At 33.5% G+C, this 21,630-nt stretch overlaps 1 protein-coding gene and 1 pseudogene across 2 annotated transcripts; one reads left to right on the top strand and one right to left on the bottom strand.

The window, feature by feature from the left end:
* The first annotated feature begins 7,240 nt into the window (after positions 1 to 7,240).
* LOC126716122 (leucine-rich repeat receptor protein kinase HPCA1-like) lies at positions 7,241 to 16,318 on the top strand. Of its 2 annotated transcripts, none has more exons than XM_050417135.1 (19): positions 7,241 to 7,467; positions 7,934 to 8,054; positions 8,158 to 8,229; positions 8,640 to 8,714; positions 8,816 to 8,887; positions 9,168 to 9,329; positions 9,717 to 9,791; positions 10,236 to 10,307; positions 10,408 to 10,479; positions 10,598 to 10,666; positions 10,858 to 10,932; positions 11,124 to 11,195; positions 11,340 to 11,474; positions 11,638 to 12,122; positions 12,200 to 12,346; positions 12,438 to 12,574; positions 12,839 to 13,058; positions 13,744 to 13,979; positions 15,376 to 16,318. In XM_050417135.1, the coding sequence occupies exons 1-19, from the start codon at positions 7,371 to 7,373 to the stop codon at positions 15,802 to 15,804; spliced, it is 2,823 nt and encodes a 940-aa protein (XP_050273092.1). In that variant the 5' UTR covers positions 7,241 to 7,370; the 3' UTR covers positions 15,805 to 16,318. The 2 variants fall into 2 exon arrangements, with proteins under 2 accessions (XP_050273092.1, XP_050273091.1); XM_050417134.1 differs by having other exon boundaries at positions 12,435 to 12,574.
* Positions 16,319 to 16,790: 472 nt separating this feature from the next.
* Positions 16,791 to 20,519, bottom strand: LOC126706250 (probable methyltransferase At1g29790; annotated as a pseudogene).
* Positions 20,520 to 21,630: the final 1,111 nt, after the last annotated feature.

Genomic DNA, 21,630 nt, shown 5'->3' with positions numbered 1-21,630 from the left:
TTTTAAGTTACTTTTTTTTTTCTTTGACAATATCACTATAATTATTTTTTTACAATCAATAACAGGTTGTAACAACCTACTACTTAGCATAATTGTAAAAGTATTGTAAAAAATATTGTGGAAATTGCATTTTTCTATATTTCTTATTTGTTTTTCATCTGGTAAAAAAATATTATTTTATTTATTGATTATAAATAACCCTATTGGTTAAAATTTGGGGGCCTTTTTTTTTACTTGGGGCCTTAGGCGACCGCCTCTCTTGCTCCACTATTTAGCCGGCACTGATTATAAGTTATTAATTATAACTTCAATCATGTTTCAAAATATGAATTTAGTTAGAGTTTTTATGGGAATGTGTAATTGGCGTGTGGAATAATTAGTAGATCGTCAACTTAATATTATATATGCACTTTTATCTAGTTATTAAATTTAAAGGGTTTATCTAGCTGTGACGAATTAATTAATTTGGAATTAGTTTTCAAAGACAAAGACAACTTGTTGTATCCCAAACAATATATGCAAAGCCTCAAACTAGTCTACTTGTTTGTTACTAGTCCACACAACACAACACAATGCATAAATAATTATATTGTATTACATTACATAGCCTAATCCAATAGTCCAGTAGAGATAGAGACAGAGATAGAGAGATCTTTTTTGCAGCGATATATAATATATACATAGGCCTAAATTATTAATTAATTAATTAATTAATGAAGATGATGAAGGTACGTAACGTAGGGCCATAATAATAATAATAATAATAATTAATTGATTGATTAGCAGAGCTAGTGAAGTTTTTGGGAGAAAATGGTCAAATGCCCCTTTCAAAAAAAAAAATCGAGCATTTTGCCCCCTTTCCCAAACTAATTAGGGAAATACCCCTCTTTTGAAACTCTATTTTCTCAAAATCGAGTTATAAAATAAAATTGAAAAAAAAAATTCTGGACCCCTATAGTGGCGTTTTAAGGAGCCTATAGTTCTACCATTCCAGTCCAAAAAAAAAAAAAAAAAAAAAAAAAAAAAGGAGCCTATAGTGATGTTTTATAACTTGAACTCCATGAAGTCGAGTTACATGCAATTTTTTTTCTTTTTTTTTTCCTATAACTCGAGTTCAAGGAGCTCGAGTTACAAAACGCCACTATAGGTCCTTAAAACGTTACTATAGGCTCCTTAAAAACAACACTATAGGGCTTAACTCGATTTTGAGAAAATTGAGTTTCAAAAAATGGGCATTTCCCTAATTAGTTTAGGAAATGGGGGCAAAATACTGGATTTTTTTTTTTTAAAAGGCAAAGGCCCATTTTTTCCGAAGTTTCTGCCATGAGTGATACCAAAATGAAGCTTTCTTTCTGAGAGTGAGATATGGGATCCATTTGATTATTGTTTAATTAATATCTTTATCTCTAATAATTAATAATATGATATTTCCATTTGATTCCAGGTCTAGCCCTCTCTCACGTGGCTCTCTCTCTGCTTTCTGTTTATATTATTCATGTTGCCGCCATCGACGTGATGGTCATGGGACCTCTCTTTGTCTCTCTCTCTTGCGCCATAAATAAAATGTTTTGCATGTACATTCATACGAGTCCAAATCTTCTGTTCCACTTTCCCTGCTCCACTCTATACTCCACCAATAAAAACTTGTCACACGTACACCTAATTAATTAAATACTACTATTAATTAATAACGGTAGTATTAACAAGTTAATAATGATAGTATTTAATTAATTAGAGTATAAAGTGGAGCAGGAAAAGTAGGATAAAAGATTTAGACTCCATTCCTACATACATGTTAAATGAGTTTAATTTCCTAACTTTCACAGCGTAACATAATTTTCAATTTACAAGAAAATTTTAAATACAATTATATTTACCATACTAAAAAATGATGACATTATTGTGTGAACTGTAGACAACGTCTATTTTAATGAAACTTCATTTTTATATATAATCTTTGCATAATAAAAAACTAGCATGTAACTCCATACAAATGCATGAATGCATTTAAAATTAAACAAAATTTTTATCATAAAATATAAATAATTAGTCACATATTAAAATTCTTACTTAGATTTAGTACAACTTATGATAATTTTTTTTCTAATTTTTAATAAGATAGAACGTGTGGTGATTTTTATTTTATTTATTTTTTGAGAAACATGTGGTGATTTTTATAGAGTATATGTAATTTTTTTTTTAAATTTTATAGTTCGTTAATATTAGATCCTTAGTATTTTGCACTCATTAACTCACTTGACACAAAGATTAAAAAACTTAAGTAGACACAATGCACATGCTTAAGTTAATAATTATGGTGTAGTCCCCATATAAATTTAGACATGTGCAAAATTGGATTATAATTTCAAATTCTAATTCAACTTTCTCTAAGTTTTACCTATTAATCTATATATATATATATATATAGATGACTTAAAAATTTGAATTTTTTTTAGTTATATGATTATGTGTATATATATATATATAGATGACTTATAAATTTGAATTTTTTTTAGTTATATGATTATGTTTTTTATAGTTTATTATATTGGACTCCTTATTTTCTACACTAAATTAACTAATTTGGCACAAAATTTTAAAAATTTAGATTAGATGAGACACGTGGTGCAAAATTAAAATCTAATTGAATTTCAATTTGAAATTTAATTGGATTTTCTCTCTACTTTACCCATTATTATATATATAGATGTGATAGGTATAAGAATTCCACTTCCGGTGAAGACTTGTTCCAATCAAAACCAATCAAGTTAATAGTTATGAAAAATATTGTCTCTAGCATTCCGTAATGGACGTTGTTCATAATATAACCCTTGGTTTAGGCATTAACAAAGTTAAAACCCGATCCATTGAATGCCATGTGTTAAATTTAGGAAACGTTGCGTATATTGCATTATATGAGAAGCTACATGTTAGCAGACACTACAAAAAATGAGGGCTTTAACCGTGTTTAAAAAAACGTAGTTATAGACTCTAAAAATGCAGCTATAGCCTATAGCTGTGTTTACTATAGCCGCATTTACACATGCGGCAAATATGTGACAAGTGCAAACAATCATCTAAATAAACATTAATGATTATAAGGCAATAACTTGTTTTACCCAATTTACACTTTAATTTATAACTCAAAATGTAATTTAAAGTCATATTTTTCAAATTACAAAAGCAAACACCGCCCATTTAAATTTGTGCAATAAAAACACCGTGAGGCTTGGATTTTTGACTTATTGACTATTAGTTGGTGTTGGGGACTGTTTATTTGGCGATTAGGAAAGGCAAGACATGTGACTAACTTTAATAAAAGTCACCCTTAGTGCTTGAAGCTTTTTTAAAAGAAAATTCAACTTTTATAAAAGAAAATGGTAAAAGTCACTCCTTTTTTTGGAACTTGAAACTTTTTTATAAAAATAAATTCATGGTCTATGCAGTATAGACGACCTTAATCTTAGTGCTTGAAACTTTTTTTTTTAAGAAATTAACTTTTATAGAAGAAAATAGTAAAAGTCACTCTTGGTCTGTTTGTACTTGAAACTTTTTAATAAAATAAATAAATAAATTCATGGTCTACGCGGTATAGACGACCTTAGTCTTAGTGTGTATATGACATGAAATTTGTTCGCATCAATATCTATTCTTATCCACCAACTTACCCCTCAAAACAAGAAAATTACCGAGTGTCCACCACTTACATCATTTCTACCATATACATACTGTAATTCTTAATAAGAGTAATATGACTAAATTAGATGATGCAATTTATAATTGATCAAAAAATTATTATTATGAAATTATGGATTTCTTTTATAATAGGGACGAAGCCTTTTTTTTATTAAAAGAAAGAAAGATTTTGTATTGGGGGCCTTAGGCCTTGGGCCTGCCCCCTAGCATATACAAAGAACAACCCCTTTCTTTTCTTCTTCCTTTTTGCTCAAAAGAACAACCCCATTTAAACTAGATAAAAATGGGAAATACATTAAGACCCAGCTAATAATAGAACTTCTTTACAATATGCTATTTGCAAAACAAAATTATATACATTATGTGTCGGTTTGGATTCGGCATCTGCGTTTTCATTTCAGCGTTTTCCTCTTCTTTTTTTTTTTTTTCATTCACGCGTTTCAAGGAGACAAAAATTAATGTTCACAACTGTAGCAGCACTGTAGCAACACTATTCATGCATTGTTCATGAGACCCACAGCCACTTTATTAAAAAAATATATTAAAAATAGGTCTCACGGTACTATTCACACATTTAAAAATTATTTTGTTACAGTATTTTCAGTTTTCAGTTTCAACAAAAATAAGTTCAATCCAAACGGACCCTATGTGTCTATTTAAGAACAACTTATGTCAAAGAAGCTAGTACCGTGTATTCATCAACACAAAATCCGAGAAAATCCCTAACTTGATGTTTCAAGGTGTCCAACTCTAGTGGGACTGGGGAGAGCTCTTGCATTTTTTTTTTTTTTTTTTTTTTTAATTCTTGACCTTAGCTTCCTTATCTTAATTTTATGAGTAGGAAGTGAATGGAATCGACCAATTCAAATGGTAAGCTGGTCCATTTCTCAATATGATAAATATATCTCCCTCAAGAATCAAATCAAGAGACTCAAGACTACACAGTTGCTTTGACCAAATCAAAGCTTCTAAATTCTAATACATATTGACGTGTAAATTCACGAGAGCTTTTGGATTAAATCAATGTTGGCTTTTTATAACAGAAGTATTGCAATTTATTGGGATTCTGAATCCCATAATTTGGATTTGACTGAGTAATCCCGGCCAGAAGAACACGTCGTAACATTACTACAGCGGGCCAGGCCTGGACTTGTTGATTTGGATTTTGTATATATATATATATATATATATATATATATATTATGTATTATAATATTATTAGATGATAAAGTTGACACATTCCATGAAACTGATGGAACTGCAAAAGCCAAAAGGTCACGCTTGTGCTGAAACTGAAACATTTAGTGAGCGTTTGGGCAGGGCTAAAAGTTGCGTTTCAGCCCTGCGTTTTCATGCTTTTTTTTTTTTTTCTCTGCACGTGAACAGTAAAATCACTGTGCAGGGGACAAAAAACACTATTCAAGCACTGTTCACACACTGTTCACGTACTGTTCATGGGTCCCACGATACTATTCACACATTTAAAAATTATTTTGCTACAGTGTTTTCTGTTTTCAGTTTTCAGTTTTCAGTTTCAGCAACAATAAGTTCAATCCAAACGGACCCTTAAAGACTCAAACAGAATTCATCAAATTAGGTGTGTATATATATATATATATATATATTTATGGACTATGAGTCTATGAGTCTATGACCCTATGACTATTGACCATGACTGTCTTCACCTCTAATCAATAACAAGTCTCTACCCTCTATAAAAATTTCTATGCAAAAATGACTAATATTATTTGTAGGTTAAAAATTTGCACTATAGTATATACTCATTTTAGTTAACCCAATTATATATATTAACGCACAGGAACTATATTTTATATTTATTGTATTAGGTTAAAATGTGTTAAAATAAAAAGAATGCAAAAAGAGATAAAAATAAAATAAAAATACAAAAAACGGAAGCAAAAAAAAAAAAAAAAAAAAAAAAAAAAAAAAGAAGGAAAGAAAGAATGCATTGAGAATTATCATGATTTGCTTAATATATAGCCCATGTACTCAACCAAAAACTCGGGAGCATTTGATTTGCTGTGATGTATCATTGATGTGATACACATTACGATAACGTGAAATTTAGGTTTTTGATTTATTTTATTTTTTCTAACATTACAATAATTTAAAATTAAAAAATATATCATATCATCTTAATCTCATCACATTCCTAAACAATGTAATGTTGTATTCTTATATTGAGATTATATTAATATAAAATTACAATAACGTAATATTATAGTGTAATGTAATATCACAGCAAATCAAACGTCCAATAATGTAATATCACATCATCTACATCTTTGCTATTCATATGAATTGTGTTTTACAATGAACCTAAAGTAGGGGCTACTTCCAGACTAACTTCGTAATTGTGGTATTTACAATATGGCTCCCTAGTACATCATCCGAGCATTCTTTAGACCAAATAGCATTATCTTGTAACAAAATGTGCCCTCCTATTAGTAAAGACGCCTTAGCGTATCTAAATGCAAGGGACCTCTCATTAGCGCCTACTTACTGCTACGTCTTTTTTCAAGTAACAATGATGGCTTCCTCCACAATTGCAAGAACCCAACCAATTATAATTTAGCTTTGTGTATTATTTCTAGTGAAATAAGTAGTGTAATAACTTTCAACCATGCTGAATCATGGATTTAAAGATAATTTTATGTCCTCATTAATCATTTATGTGGCAGATATTATTTTGATAATCTGTCCATTGACTTGTATTAAGTACATAAGACTCTTGGTCCTTATATACATGCATGCATGCATGCATGCATACATACATACATACATATATATATATATATATATATATATTTCCCTACCAATTAAAATCAAGCAATATGTGATCATGACTGGTGAATTGTTCTGCATTGCAATATACGCGATAATGTGAGTAGAGAAGTTCCTTGCAAGTTCTTATATACTCATGTAGTAATACTAGTTAATATATAAGTAATGTCGGCTCAATGGGTGAGCCAAATAGGCAACCACCTAAGGCCCCCAATGAAAAAAAGCCCCTAAATTTTTACCAATAGAGATATTCTTATACTAATAAAAGTATTAATTAAGCCCTAAATATTCACCAATAAAAAAAAAAATTGTTGATTTTATCAAAGAAAAACCAGTTAAAGAAAAATATTTTCATTGGATGGGTCAATTATCATTTAATCTCTCACACATAAATGTTAAAAGAACTCATTAATCTTACACTAGTAAATAAACTTATACTCAAATTCTATTTAGAAATATCAAATATATAACTTTATTAAAATTTTCATTCATAATTTTTTAGTATTTGATTACTTCATTCAATAAATAGTATTTATTTTAGTTGTATAGTCATTGAATAATGCGATGGGTTTATTTTAATTTGTAATTTTTTTCTAAAAAAAGATTTTATATTAAAAAAAAATCAACAGTTAAATGAATATTTTATTAATATTCAAAGTATAAAAATAGACCTTGTTGCCTTAGGCCCATAACACCTTGTGCCTGCCCTGTATATAAGAAACAGTTGGTTACAAATTTAAGCAAACTTGCTAGCTATTGAGTTTTGTCCAAAGATAGCTTTACTCTGCTTAATATATTAGATATATGGGTGATCTCAGTTTCTGAAAGATTTTGTTATCCAACTTGATACAGTCCTCAGAGTGATAACTATGGTTTGTTTAGTAATGGTTCAAAGAAGTCAGCTGTTCCTACTGCTTGTTTTCATCATATTTTCAGCTATAGCAGCCGAGACAGAAAATCAAGACTGTAAGTTCAGTTCATTTCTATCATCTTGTTAGTTTGTGTTACTGTTATAGTATTAGTTTGGTTGGAATATGAGAGACAAAGCTTTTGTACTTTGAACAACGATTTGTTTTACTCAAGATTCATGTCAGTTTCTGGAATCTGAGCAGTACAAATCGTAAGGTTAGTTATTCGGCAGCACATGACTCTAGGAAATACTTAGTCAACACTAAGATGCATCACCAATAAAGAGGTTCTTTATTTTGGCTATTTGGATTGCTGAAGTAACATAAATTTTGGTATCAATTTTTTTTTTTTTTTTTGCCACGTTATGTATATTTTTTTTCCATAATTCCATCACAGGGCCTTAGCTAATGTTACACGTCCTACCAATTTACGTGAATCTTCAATCTATTTTGAACTATATATTAGATAGTCTTGTTTGATAATTTGGAGATTGAGTTATGATGTTTTTAATATACGTATGCAGATGTTGCTTTGCTTTCTCTCAAGAGTATGTGGCAGAATACACCACCCAATTGGGTGGGTCCGGATCCTTGTGGCAAGGGATGGGAAGGAATTGGGTGCACAAATTCACGTGTAACCTCCATGTAAGCTTTCTGCTTGGTTTTCGCTTTCAAGTTTTTGTTGGCACGTTTGCTTGTTCATGACAATTCCAAATTTTGATATAAAGCTGACTTTGTATCATTTCAGAATGTTATCAAGCATTGGTTTGACAGGCTCGCTGTCTGGAGATTTCGTAATGTTATCTGAATTAAAGACTCTGTATGTTTTCTATGTTCACTTTGCCTTTGTTATTTAAGTCTTCAGATTCAATTTCCAACTGATATCCCTGAACCACCATTCTGCTACAAGAAACTGCAGTGCTCAAAAATATAAAAATTCACTGCTTAATGTTTGTGGAAGTTATGGGGAGTATTACTCATGCCTCCAGCCTCATGGTCATTGAGATGTGGATCTCACTGTGGCCGATTTAGGCAATTATATCACAAAAACAATGATTGGAGATTTTACTTTCTTTTAAAATGTCCTAACTAAATCAAATGAAAATCTCAATTCCTCATGCTTATTTGGTAGTAACTTGATCAGTAAGTTTAGTAATGCATTCCTGACTAGCTAGCTTCTTTCATATAGGGATCTATCTTACAACTTCCTGACTAGCTTCTTTCATATAGGGATCTATCTTACAACAAGGGCCTGACAGGACCAATCCCACGATCAATTGGGAATTTGAAGAAACTATTGAACTTGTAAGAAAATATTGATTGTTATTAACAGTCTGTGCTGGGACTCAAGTTGGATGGTAAAGATCTTCCTAATTTACTATGTTTCTTTCTTATTTGCATATCAGAATCCTAGTTGGTTGCAGCTTCTCAGGTCCTATTCCTGACACAATAGGATCTCTACAGCAGCTACTCTATCTGTAAGGATTCTGACTCTGTAATTTCTTCAGTAATTCAAATGTTTTACTGCAAAGGACAATATGAATCAAATTCCTTATGGATGCTATCTTCCATGTAATAAATGACACAACTTTAGATGAAGGGTCTACTAGTAAGTCCTGAAAATTTACCATCTGTCTGTAACGTATGTTTGTGTACATATATACACATAATTCACTCTGAGTTTCTATTTTTAGTGCAGTAAATTGAAAGGGCTAACATACTGTGAAATTTGAAACACTTCGTTGCTTTCATCTGCAGATCTCTGAATTCTAATCACTTTAGTGGACAGATTCCGCCTTCCATTGGTAATCTATCCAGTCTTCTTTGGCTTGATCTAACTGACAACCAGCTTAATGGACCCATTCCAATCTCTGATGGGATCACACCTGGTCTTGATATGCTACTTAATGCCAGGCACTTGTATGTCAACTCTCTTTGTGAAATGAGCTTGATAGAATAACAATTAAGTTATTAAATTCACCATTTTCTAATGGCTTAAGTTTAAGAATCATTAATTTATTATGGTATCAAAGCAAAAGATATTCAATTTGAACTCCATCTCTACTCTACCTCTCATTTAAAAAGTTAAAAACCCCACGTGGGGCTCCACTCATAAAAGGGGAGTTAGGGCTCACACGCGTAGGGAGTGTTAGAATTATGGTTAAATGATTGAATTCACTATTTTATAACAGTTTTAACCTTTGGGGACGATCAATAATTTATTAAATTTGATTTAATTTTTTTCATCCTATGACTTTATTTTCTCCAACTATAACAACCATCTAAGATTATGTCTCCTATCATCAGTCATCTTGGACAGAATCATCTTTCAGGAACGATCCCACCTCAGCTTTTCAGCTCAAAAATGACCCTGATACATGTGTAAGATTAGTTATGCTTCTAATATCTGGAATCTCTTGGTATAATCAAGTTACATGAGAAGATTTATGCATTATTCAATTACTTCAATATTGTTAAAATGCATATGTATATAGATAATATATATCTAATTGCCCCACTAAACTTACATTATTTTTCTGTTTCATGTTTAATCATTATTAATTAATAGCTTCTTTCACATGTTACACCTTTTTTTTTCTTTTTTAATTTTTTAGTGAATAGGTATTGTCTCCTAAAATTGCATCTTGATATATTGTGGTAATGTTAACCATGACTTTCTTTGTTTGTAGTAGTCTCCCTTAGATGGAGAGAACACACACACGCATGCATGCAAAGTAGATATTTTGCATCATCTTTTGCTTTTCAACAAAAAATATCTTGGAATATCTACAATACATTCTATCAACTCATTGATTCTTCTGGCAGGCTTTTGGATGGCAACCAACTGACTGGCAGCATTCCTTCCACCCTTGGACTTGTGCAAGCCTTGGAGGTGCTGTGAGTATCTGTCACACACTCCAGAAAATTCACCAGAAATTTCTATTGGCTATGGATTTCTGATAAGTTATTGTTGTTTAATATTTGTTTTTGGCTATAGGCGCATTGATGGGAATGCATTAAGTGGACCTGTGCCTTCAAACTTCAACAATCTTACAAATCTTATTCAGATGTAAGAAGGAAAAGAGACATGCCAAATTAAGCTATATATTTGCTTGAGAAAGATTATTATGACCTGGTGTGGAAACTTTATAAGGCTAGCTTTTTGATGATATATAGTTTTTTTTCAGGTTCTTGTCCAACAATGAACTGACTGGTCCTTTGCCCAACCTTACTAGCATGAACCTCCTCAGCTACGTGTAAGTAATAATGACATTACTAACATATGAATATCAATGTTAGTGTGGGCTTAAGTAAATTGTTTGTTAGACTTATCACAAAAATGATCATTTAAGCCTTTACACCCCACCAAAGAAGATGCTCAGTCGCCTAACAATATCTAGTTCACTTGCTTTTGAGTTTCATTTGTTGACTGAGATGATTTTGGCAGGGATATCAGCAATAATACCTTTGATGGATCAGATGTTCCTCCATGGTTCCCAACCTTACAATCTTTGACAACATTGTATTCTACCCCTCCTCTCTCTCTCTCTCTCTCTCTCTCTCTCTCAATGTGTGTGTCTCTGCTTAAACATGCATTTGTATGAAACAAAGGTGTTTATTTTTCCAGGATAAAAGGATAAATGTGCTTTTCTTTTTGGCCTCAGGTTTAAATTATTCAGTACTGATGTAAAACCTGTCTACCTTGCATGACAGAATAATGGAAAACACAACACTTCAAGGACAAATTCCAGTTGCCCTATTCAGCTTACCCCATCTACAGACTGTGTGAGTATCAGCTAGTCTAGGGTATCATTACACTCATTGGAATGGATGTTGACAAATCCAAATTGAATAAATTAGTAATTCCTTTGTATGAAGACTAAGGAGGGTAGTTCCACTCATTGCTATTATTCTGACATGTCGTAACAGGGTATTAAAGAAAAACCAACTCAATGGCTCCTTGGTTATTGGCACCACCCATAGCAACCAACTCAAACTCATCGATTTGCAGCTCAATTCTATTTCTGACTTAGAAGGAAAGGAAGCATACAATGGTACATTGAAGTAAGATGAATTTCCTAGTAACTTTGGCCCATTCAATTTTAGAGTATTAAAAAGACCAACTAGTTTTTTTGGAAGTTAAATTTCCAAGATAATATACTCATTGTTTTATAGCCTATAATAGTTATGTCTCATTATTGTGGTAACACTGTATTATCTTCTACAGACTGGAGGACAACCCAATCTGTGGGGTGAAAGGAAATCTAAATAGTTACTGCACAGTTTCCCTCTCCAATGCCTCATATTCGACACAAAAAGTTGATTGCGAGCCTGTTCCCTGCAATTCAGATCAGATTTCAAGCCCCTACTGTAGGTGTGCCTATCCTTACACAGGAAGCCTCTTCTTCGAAGCTCTATCCTTCTCAGACTTGGGGAACAATACTTACTACAACATACTTGAGGAATCTCTCATGTATTCTTTTCACTCCCATCAACTTCCTGTGGATTCAGTCTCTCTAACTCTGAGTAATCCCATTACGGCTTCATCGGAGTACCTTGAAGTGAAGTTAAAAGTCTTTCCTTATGGCCAAGTTTGTTTCAATCTAACGGGAATTTCTAGTATTGGGTTCATGCTTAGCAACCAGACTTTCAAGCCTCCACCACCTTTTGGACCTTTCTATTTTATCGGTGATAAGTATGAGAAATTTACAGGTAATTCTGTGTTTAAATGATAATAATTTCTCTGTTTTTAAGTAATTATCTTGATGCATCTCTCTTCCTGCCAACAGAATCAAAAAAGTCATCAAGAAGTAGTATTGTGATTGAAGTTGTAGTTGGCGGTTCCATTCTGCTGCTGGTAATACTCCTTGCAGGGGTTTATGTTCTCCATAAAAAGAAAAGAGCAGAAAGAGCAATTGAACACACCAGTCACTTTTGTAAGATGGGTTTTTGTTTATATTTTGCACTTTTTGGCTAATCATATGGGATTTGTAGGGTTGTTTTTCTAATTCATGTCAAATAAAGCAGCACAATTGGACCAAAGCAATATGGGTGGTAGTGTTATTAAGGTAAAAGGTGTGGGATGGTTTTCCCTTAAAGAACTTGAGAAATACACCAATCATTTTTCAATAGCCAATGAGATTGGATCAGGCGGCTATGGGAAGGTCAGTTTTGATTGTCCCTCAGTAGTATATCATATAAATCTATGTCAATATGCATGACCAATCTTTTATATTCCAAGGGTAAAAATAATAAATTGTTTTCAAATTTCAAATTTGTATTGCTTTTTGCCACTTGTAATCCTTCCTTTATTTTTAAAATTTTAATTTTAACTTTTTAATTTTATTTAAGACCAGCTTTTGAACCTTGTTGCTAATTTTCCAAACAATTGCTGTCACTAAATGTCTTGTTTGTCAACATTTATACAGGTTTATCAAGGTTCTCTTCCTACTGGGCAACTGATTGCCATTAAACGTTCTAAAAAAGAATCTATGCAGGGAGGGCTTCAGTTCAAAACTGAGATTGAACTTTTATCAAGAGTGCATCATAAGAATCTTGTCAGCCTTGTGGGGTTTTGTTTTGAGAAAGGTGAACAAATTCTGGTGTATGAGTATGTTTCAAATGGTAGTCTAAAGGATAGTCTTTCAGGTACTTCCATCCACTTTCCTCCTCCACTCAATAAGAATTACAGTATTTGTTGACACTTCAATTTCTCACGTAATTGATAATCACATGAAATTATTCAATTCACTAGCATTTGTAGTAATTACCATTAAGTCAATAATCGTTAGACCATACACCTTGCATCTACCTACAAAAGCAATAGAAAAATCTGATAGTAGCACAACCATAAGAATTCTGTAGTCTACCAGTAATGCTCTCATCCAAAGATGACATGAGAGGAATTAAATAACTTGGCAAATACTGCAATTTGTCTTTAGCCTGACCCTGATCACTTCTCCCGTAGAGAATAAAATGAGTTCTGGTAGACAATCCTGATAAAATTGTGCCAAAGGATTTGATGACTATATACTGGGAATTCTGCCACCCAAAACCCTTTTCCTTTGTAACAATATCCATACATCAGAATTCCACTTGCCAGTCAATATAAGGGTTTAAATGTTTTAAGTGTACCTCATTGTCCAATTGCAAAATTGACATGCTGGCATCTAGCTTGACATGCACCAATGAAGTATTTGTCAGATTCTCATTCCTGTGTTAGTACATAATGAACCACCCTGAAACCTTGAACAATGTTTTTGAAGTCAAAAGATACTGAATCCTAGTTCATTTTTTTTTCTCTTAGTTGAAAACTAACATATATAGTCTGCAGGGAAGTCAAGGATCAGGTTGGATTGGATGAGGAGACTTAGAGTGGCCCTTGGTGCAGCCAGAGGTCTAGCCTATCTTCATGAATTTGCCAATCCTCCTATTATACATAGGGATATAAAATCAAACAACATCCTCCTGGATGAGTCATTAAATGCTAAAGTTTCTGATTTTGGACTCTCCAAGCCAATTGATGACAGTGAAGGAAGTCATGTTATCACTCAAGTTAAAGGGACAATGGTAAGTTCAGAATCTTTTTACCTCTACTTCAACAAAAATAATGCATTTGTTATGTTCTTTAATTGATAATATAAGCGTCAAAATCTGGTCAGTCCAGAAGCATCTGATAATGAAATTACTGGATCAGGATTTGGACAAAAACTCAACCCAATTCTCTCTGGTCTTGTATAAAAGTATTACTGGATTGTACCAAATTTAGAAATGATTCTCATTTTTTAGCTAGGCATCTGCTCTAATAGTATATGGCTCACCTTCAATGGATTGTCCTTGTGAAAAACACATAAAATAATAAAAGGTAAGCAAAGCAATACATAAAATGTGACATGATTTGGCAAATTCCATGTCTACATCTACAACCAACACCAACCAAAAATATCCACTATCAATGATAATTACCACAGCCCAAACTCTCATAAACCTCACAAATATAAACTAACCTAAATCCCCAATACACCTAAAGGTGCTCTCACACTAACGTACTAGACAAAGCTTAGTATCCAACTCTCTCTAGGCAAACTGTCTTCTAATTAACCCTTACATACACCCCAAAAAAAAAAAAAAAAAAAAAGGCTACGCCACAGCTCTATTTATAAGGACTATGGCACCTCCTGATTATTCTTCTAGCTAATATAGGATTCCGAAACCAGCTTGGAAAACTCCAAAATTTTTCTTTCATCGGCTGGACTTAAAAAGTCCCAAATTTTGCAAACACACAACAACAAAAAAAGAGATCCCAAAAATATAAAATGAAAATCAACTTTAGTTTAGTATCTTTTCTAAAGTAAAAGTAATAGCAAGATAAACATGGTTAAAAGGAACATTTTTGAAGATTTTTCAGGAATAATCAGGTTGAGTTTTCTGAAATTCTAGGTGGAGCTTCTAGGAATGTTTCAAGGAATGAAGTAGATAAATGTAAAGATAGCTACCTATTTTTTCCCTCTATTACTGAAGTTTTAGGCCCAGCCATTGGCAAGGGATTTTTTCAAACTCACACACGCAGACTTCTACTAGTACCTAGAGGCCTTAAACTAATTAGGAAAACAAAGCAGCCGGTAGGAGTTGTTCACCACACCAATTATATACTGCACAAAAATTTATGTAAGTGTTATAGGCAGGGCAAGCATTTCTTGCTGCCTACTATTACTGCCAGAACCACCATATATTTGAAGGGGAAGAGATTTTCATTTAATGATCCCACAATCTGCCATTGCAGAGTAGGGGTGTTTTCTGTTGGACCATAGGAGACTAGTATGAGTTTATGGTAGTTTAGGCATTCCTAATTTCCAATTACTTGAAGAAGAAAAGCTTAAGTTTCAAAATTTTTGTCTTAATATTATCTAAATTTCACAAAAATACATCAAAATCTAGCACTAAGAATGGACTTGATCAACTGCAGGGCTACATGGATCCAGAATATTACATGACCCATAAGTTGACCGAGAAAAGTGATGTATATAGCTTTGGAGTGCTAATGTTGGAGTTGTTAACAGCAAGAAAGCCAATAGAGCATGGGAAATATATTGTGAGAGAGGTTCAGGAGACAATGGATAAGACAAAAGATTTATACAATCTTCATGAATTTCTTGACCCAGCCATTGGTTTAGGAACAACCCTAAAAGGTTTAGGAAAGTTTGTGGATCTGGCAATGAGGTGTGTGAAAGAACCTGGATCCGATAGGCCTATGATGGTTGAGGTGGTTAAAGAGATTGAAAACATTATGGAGCTCGCTGGTGTAAATCCCGATGCTAATTTCACATCCACTTCTGCAAGTTACGAGGAGACAAGTAAGGGGAATTCCCCCAATCCAGGCTATCCTTATCGTTGAGGCACTTGTTTTATAGTGGATTATACCTTCCAAGAGAGCCCTATTCCAAATTTCATTCCAATCAAATGATCCACAACTGCCAATATAAAGAAATGAAATGGGGTTTTTCCAAACATCGTAAAAGTGAGATTTATTTTTTTCATTTATTCGAATAAAATATTCTGATCTACTTTGTGTAGAATATCCAATTAGTATTGCACATCCTAATGCTTGTGTTCATATAGTAAGTTACCAGAACCGTGTTTATGATGGTACTTTTTTATTTGTGTATGGAGGGTGGGGGGGTTGAAACAGAATCTTAGGTCGTCAAACTTGCATAGATTCGAAGGGAGGAGCAAAAATGACGAGAATTTAAAATATTTTGCAGAATTTCATGTGAGGCTAGTCATCTTATACTACACTTTTGATTTCTATGCTATGTATGCAATTCAACAATACTTTTGCAAAGAGAAAATATGTACAGTTTCCTATTTCAATTGAGATAATTGTAGAGTTTTTTTGGCTGTCTTAATTAGCCCTTTTTGTTTTGGTTGTGTCATGGACGGAGTCTTTGAAGGTCATGTACTGAAACTATTGCTTTGTTTTTTGCTCTTTAGCATGGTTGCTAAATTGATTGGACCTTGTAATCCTTTGGTAATGGTTGTGGTTGACTTTCCCTGAAACTTATTCATCAATCTTCTAAATCTGTATCCTTGCTTCATCACAACTCTGCATAATTTACAAGAAAAAACAAAATAGGCCACAAATTGCAACCTCAGTCATATCAATTGTCAAGTACTATGGTGCTTCTCTATAATCTTTTGTTCAATTAATCTATTTATATTTCTCACCTCTTAAAGTAAGACTTTAAATCTATTTAGATTTTCACTTGCCAAACTAGTCAAGATTATAAATAATTAAATTTTAAAAAAAAAAAAAAAAACATGATTATCATGCAAAATGTGTTGGCTGAGCAAATAGATTACACATGTACCTTAGGTGCAGGCTCACTTCATTGGTTTCTCCAACAGAGCTGAAATGTACCACTCATTCTTATGAATTCCACGATCACGCTTCCTGCTAGCATTCCATCTTAGTTTCTTGAATCCAATACGATCTGTTAGGTTCTAAGGATTAGGAACTAATGTATTAGAACTCTAATTTGTAATGTTGGCAAACCATGATCAAAACAGGTTTTAGTCTTGTTTAGACTTGCTCAAAGTGTATGCGTTTTATGTAAAGTCGGAATTGGGTTACTGCAGAATTTATTGTGCAATTCTATCTGGCTCGATTGATCGAGAATTAGACTCGATCGATCGAAACTCAGGCAGAACGTTATTTTGCAGAATTTTCCAACAAAGCCCAAGCCCGTTTGACGTATAAGGTTTTATGTTTTGTCTTAAGTATAAAAGAGAAAACCCTAGCCACGTTTTTGGAGATGCTCCAGATGCTGTGTGTGATTCTTTTGTGAGATTAAGAGGTGGTTGTCTTCACAGATACTTAGGGTTTCCAAGTTTCAAGATTATGTCAAGAACTTGGTAATCAATTTAGTTGCTGCTTTAAGAGTAGGGGTGTGCACGGTTCGGTCGGTGCGGTTTTTTTCTAAATTTATTACCGAACCGATAGAGATCGGTTTTTTCATAGTTGGAACCGATGCACACCGCCTAAAGTCGGTTTTTCGACCTATAACGGTGCGGTTTTTTGCAGTCGGTTTAGTCGGTTTGGTCAGTTTGAAATATTAAAAAAAAAACTGTTTTTTTTTAATAATAAAAAAATTGGGCTTTCAAGCCCAATATCAATATATCAACCTATTCAAGATTTCAAGTAAATACAAACTTTTTTTTTTTTTTATTTAGCAAGCCATCAAAAATCTAGTCTCACATAAACCAGAAGCAAAAGAAAAGTCAAATTAAAAAAAAAAAAAAAAAAAAAAAAAAAAAAAAAAAGTAAAAATGCCAAATAATATTTTTCTACATCTAGCCAACACCCAAATGCATATTCCAACTCATACTTATACCATAATTACTCATTACTCAATCAGACACTAACAATATACATTACTCAATCTCAATATATATCAACTCAATAGAGAGGCAGAACCTAAACAACTAAAATTAGAATGTAATGCAAATAAAATTAATATCGACTTCCATGTAAAAATAAATAAATCAGTAATTTTTTTGACCAAAGAAATGCTTTACAATGAACATATATTATAACAAATAAACAAAGGCCAATGCTTAATAGGTAGTGCGGCAGTACCACAGTAGTTCCACTAAGTAGCTCAAAATCCCCAAGTCAAAAAATATACAAATAAAATACAAAAATACTGAAAAAAAAAATATATATTGAAAATACTAAGCAATATTTTGAATCATTAGTGATTATAGCTCAAAATCTTTCTCAGTGAATAATTGAAGAGTGATAGCTCTCTCAGTCTCCCTCAAAATCAAATTACTGGAAAAAAAAAAGATGTCAGTACTCGTGGACTTAGAGTATAGAGAGAGAGAGAGAAGAAACAGATTAATTGTTTGCGACTATGAAACTCACCGATAGTGTTGCGGTGGACTGGCAGGGGGTGAGCATTGAGCAGTGGCTTCAGTGTTGCAGCAGAAGAGAGGCGAGAGAGAAAGAGAGAGAGTTAAAGGATTCTGAGACAAAAAGAATGAATTTATACTAGGGGCAGAATCTAAAAACCTAGCATAAAACGCACCATTTTGCTTTTTTTTTTTTTTTTTTTTTTTAATTTTATTAACACCCCTATACGACGACGTTTTATTAAAAAAAATAAAATAAAATCAGAACCTGTACCAATTACCAAACTTGGGGAGAGAACGAAGAACTTTTTTTAACTGAAAGGGTAGAGGGAGAACGAAGAACTGAAGAACGTATAGCTAAGCTGCCCTTAATCGGTTCAATTCGGCATATATCGATTTTGGATTTCCAGCTCCGACAACTGCACCGCACTGGCATCAGAACTACCTTTGCACTTCGATCGCCAGCATCAGCTTCGTCGGTCGGTTGCAGTGGCGGTGCGGGATGATCGATGCCGATCGATTGGATCGGTGCCGGTGACTTTCTGCTCACCCCTATTTAAGAGCTTAAAGATTCACAAGCGGGAGTGCTTGTACTTGCTGGGAATCCAAGAAAAAAGTAGTCTGTGGACTCAAAGCTGTCACGTGGTCGTGGTAGTAAGTTTCCTACTCAAGGTAGCAATAAGATGTTAGTGGTCTAAGTCGCTATTGTGTAAACTTCAATTCTTTCATAGTGGATTCAGTTTATTTTGATGATAGTTAGGTTAAATCCTTCCCAGGTTTTTACCGATTTGGTTTCTTGGGTCATCATATCTTTGTGTTCTTTATTTTCCGCACTTTACATTGATATGATTATATGATTTGTATGTGTTAAACTAGATTTGCATTATTTACCTAAGTTAATCACTTGGCTAAATAACTAGGTTAATCGGGTTGTGTTTTAAGGGGTCTAAAAACAAACACGATCCAACATTGGAATGTAAGTGGTGTTGAGTTGTGACCCTATGTAGAAGAAGTGGTCAAGCCAGAATAGCCCCCCGGCCTCAACACCCTGTATATGTCATAGTATGTGAACTCAAGCATGGTTTCTGGAATCCAGTTGCTTAGAATATGCATGGAATGCACAATATCAAGTGTGTTCTCAAAGAAAGGAAGCCTTTGGGAGGCACTAACTTGGACTAGGATCAATCCTCTTGAGGCAATGAAGCTGTTGAATGGACCATCCAAATTCAATGTGCTAGTGATGATGGTGACATTCCGTTCTCTCATTCTGGCAGCAAATGTGGCAGTCCCACCTCCTATATCAAGTCCTAAATGGATTGTCCTATGAGGTTTTGTGTTGAGAACATGATCAATACCATAATCAAGCCCTCCATTGTCAAAGAGCCACTGACTTGTCTCTCTGCCCTTCAAGTCGAAGCAATCTTTACAGTCAAAGTATCCTGGTGCATTCTTACGCTCTATAAGGCACCGGTAACTTTTACAAGTGTAGGGATCCCAAATGATGCTGGTGTCTGGTGGGGTTGCCCAGAGGCTATCCAAAAATGGTGTTGGCTCTACATAATTGGCAGGGGACTTGGGACGGCATCTCTAGCGTGGAAATGGTTCACACCCTTTAAGCATGAGCCTTTGGACTAAAACATCATCTACTAGACACTGGTCTCCAATGTCTTATGTCATATATTGCACCAACTCCTTTGGAAACTTAAAGCAGCCTGCTCCAACTGGCGGGTAAACCTCATCAGACCCCATGTGTGTTGAGAACCCCAGTGGAAGCTTGTGATTGCCAATTGCAAGCATAAGCTCATCAGGTATGTGAATGCTTGAATCAATATCATAGCAAAGTTTGATGGACTCGTGTACTAGATTAGTACTAGATAACTCGTCATGTTGGCGTGTAAGCTCGATGAGTAGGGCCTGGCTGAGTAAGTTAGTGGAACTGAGTTTTTGGTGCAGCTTAGCAATTAGAGAGTGACTGGCAGCAAGCTGGGATTTGGTGGAGTTAAGGTCGTGCAAGAGAGAGGTGCAGGAGTAGACAGATAAGTTGAAGTAGAAAGGAGCAGTGAAGATGTATATGGTAAGGAGATTGGTGATTATAACAAGCAAAAGCATCTTGAGCTTGTACTTTTTGTCATGGGACTGTTGTTGTTGGTGTGCCTGCTCTCTTTGGCTTTGGTAGTCTTGATCAGATCCACTTCCCATTTTCTTTTCTCTTTGAACTCTTTGAGTTCAGTTCAGAGAGTAAAAAACAAACCTTTGTGATAGAGAGAGAGAGAGAGAGTGAGTAAGAAGTAAGAACAGCAGTGAGGGAATTTGAGACAATGAAGAAAGTCGCCTTGCTTAGAACATAAGGTTCTCTCTATGGAAACTTCATTCAGTTTTGGATGCTACAAATTTTACAAGTAATCTAATTAACATGGAAAGTTGACAATTTCAATGTCAACTTGCACTTTCTCTGGATCTTGACCACCTAGATCTTAATTATATTTTTTGTCATGCCATCCCCACGTCAAATTTTTAATTAAGAATGAGCATTGATAATGTGACTCATATCATATGGTTCTTTCATAAATTTTTTTTTTTTTTTTTTTTGTTGGTCTTTTTCATAAATTACAAGCAGATTGCTTCATTTCCAAAGGTTTTGTTATTCTGTTAAAAGAAATTGATTGAAAACAAAAGGGCTTATATCAATCAAGTAGAAGATTCTCACATTCAGACCTCTTGTTTCCATGCTGTAGGGTAGTAGAAGGGCCTTTGATTTTGTTTTTTGGATAGGGCCTTTGATTCTGTTGATTATCTTAATGGGTGTGAAATCAATCTACCAACTTGATGAATCCGATCCAACCTAACTCAACACCTCAAGTTGATTTTTATGAATTGACAAGTTCGGTTGATTTTTTTTTTTTTTTTTTTTTTTTTTTTTGCTTTCTAATGATCAGATTCGGTTGTGTTTGGGTTGGCAAGATTTTCATTTTGAACAACCCAACTCAACTCACATTAATTATTAATAGTTTAAAAAATATATGCATCTAAAATTTATTAATTTGACTTATTTTGGATTTTTCAACTTGGTTTAAATTAATTAATTATTTTGATTAATTTTGATACTTCTAATAAGTTATGATATTAGACGCAATTACATAAATTGTAATCATATGTTGAATAATAAGTTAAAATAAAAGTCCAATAGATTTTTTATTAAGCGTAACAAAATTTTTCCATCGGATTGATTTGGTTTTATAACTACTTGAGAAAGTTGAGTTGGGTTGAAAAATATCCTAGCCTAACTCAACCCAACCCGTATACAACCCTA

Source organism: Quercus robur, chromosome 2, assembly GCF_932294415.1.
Source record: "Quercus robur chromosome 2, dhQueRobu3.1, whole genome shotgun sequence".
Taxonomy (NCBI): Eukaryota; Viridiplantae; Streptophyta; class Magnoliopsida; order Fagales; family Fagaceae; genus Quercus; species Quercus robur.
The sequence above is the reverse complement of the archived record's forward strand: the minus strand, read 5'-3'. Positions and strand labels throughout refer to the sequence as shown.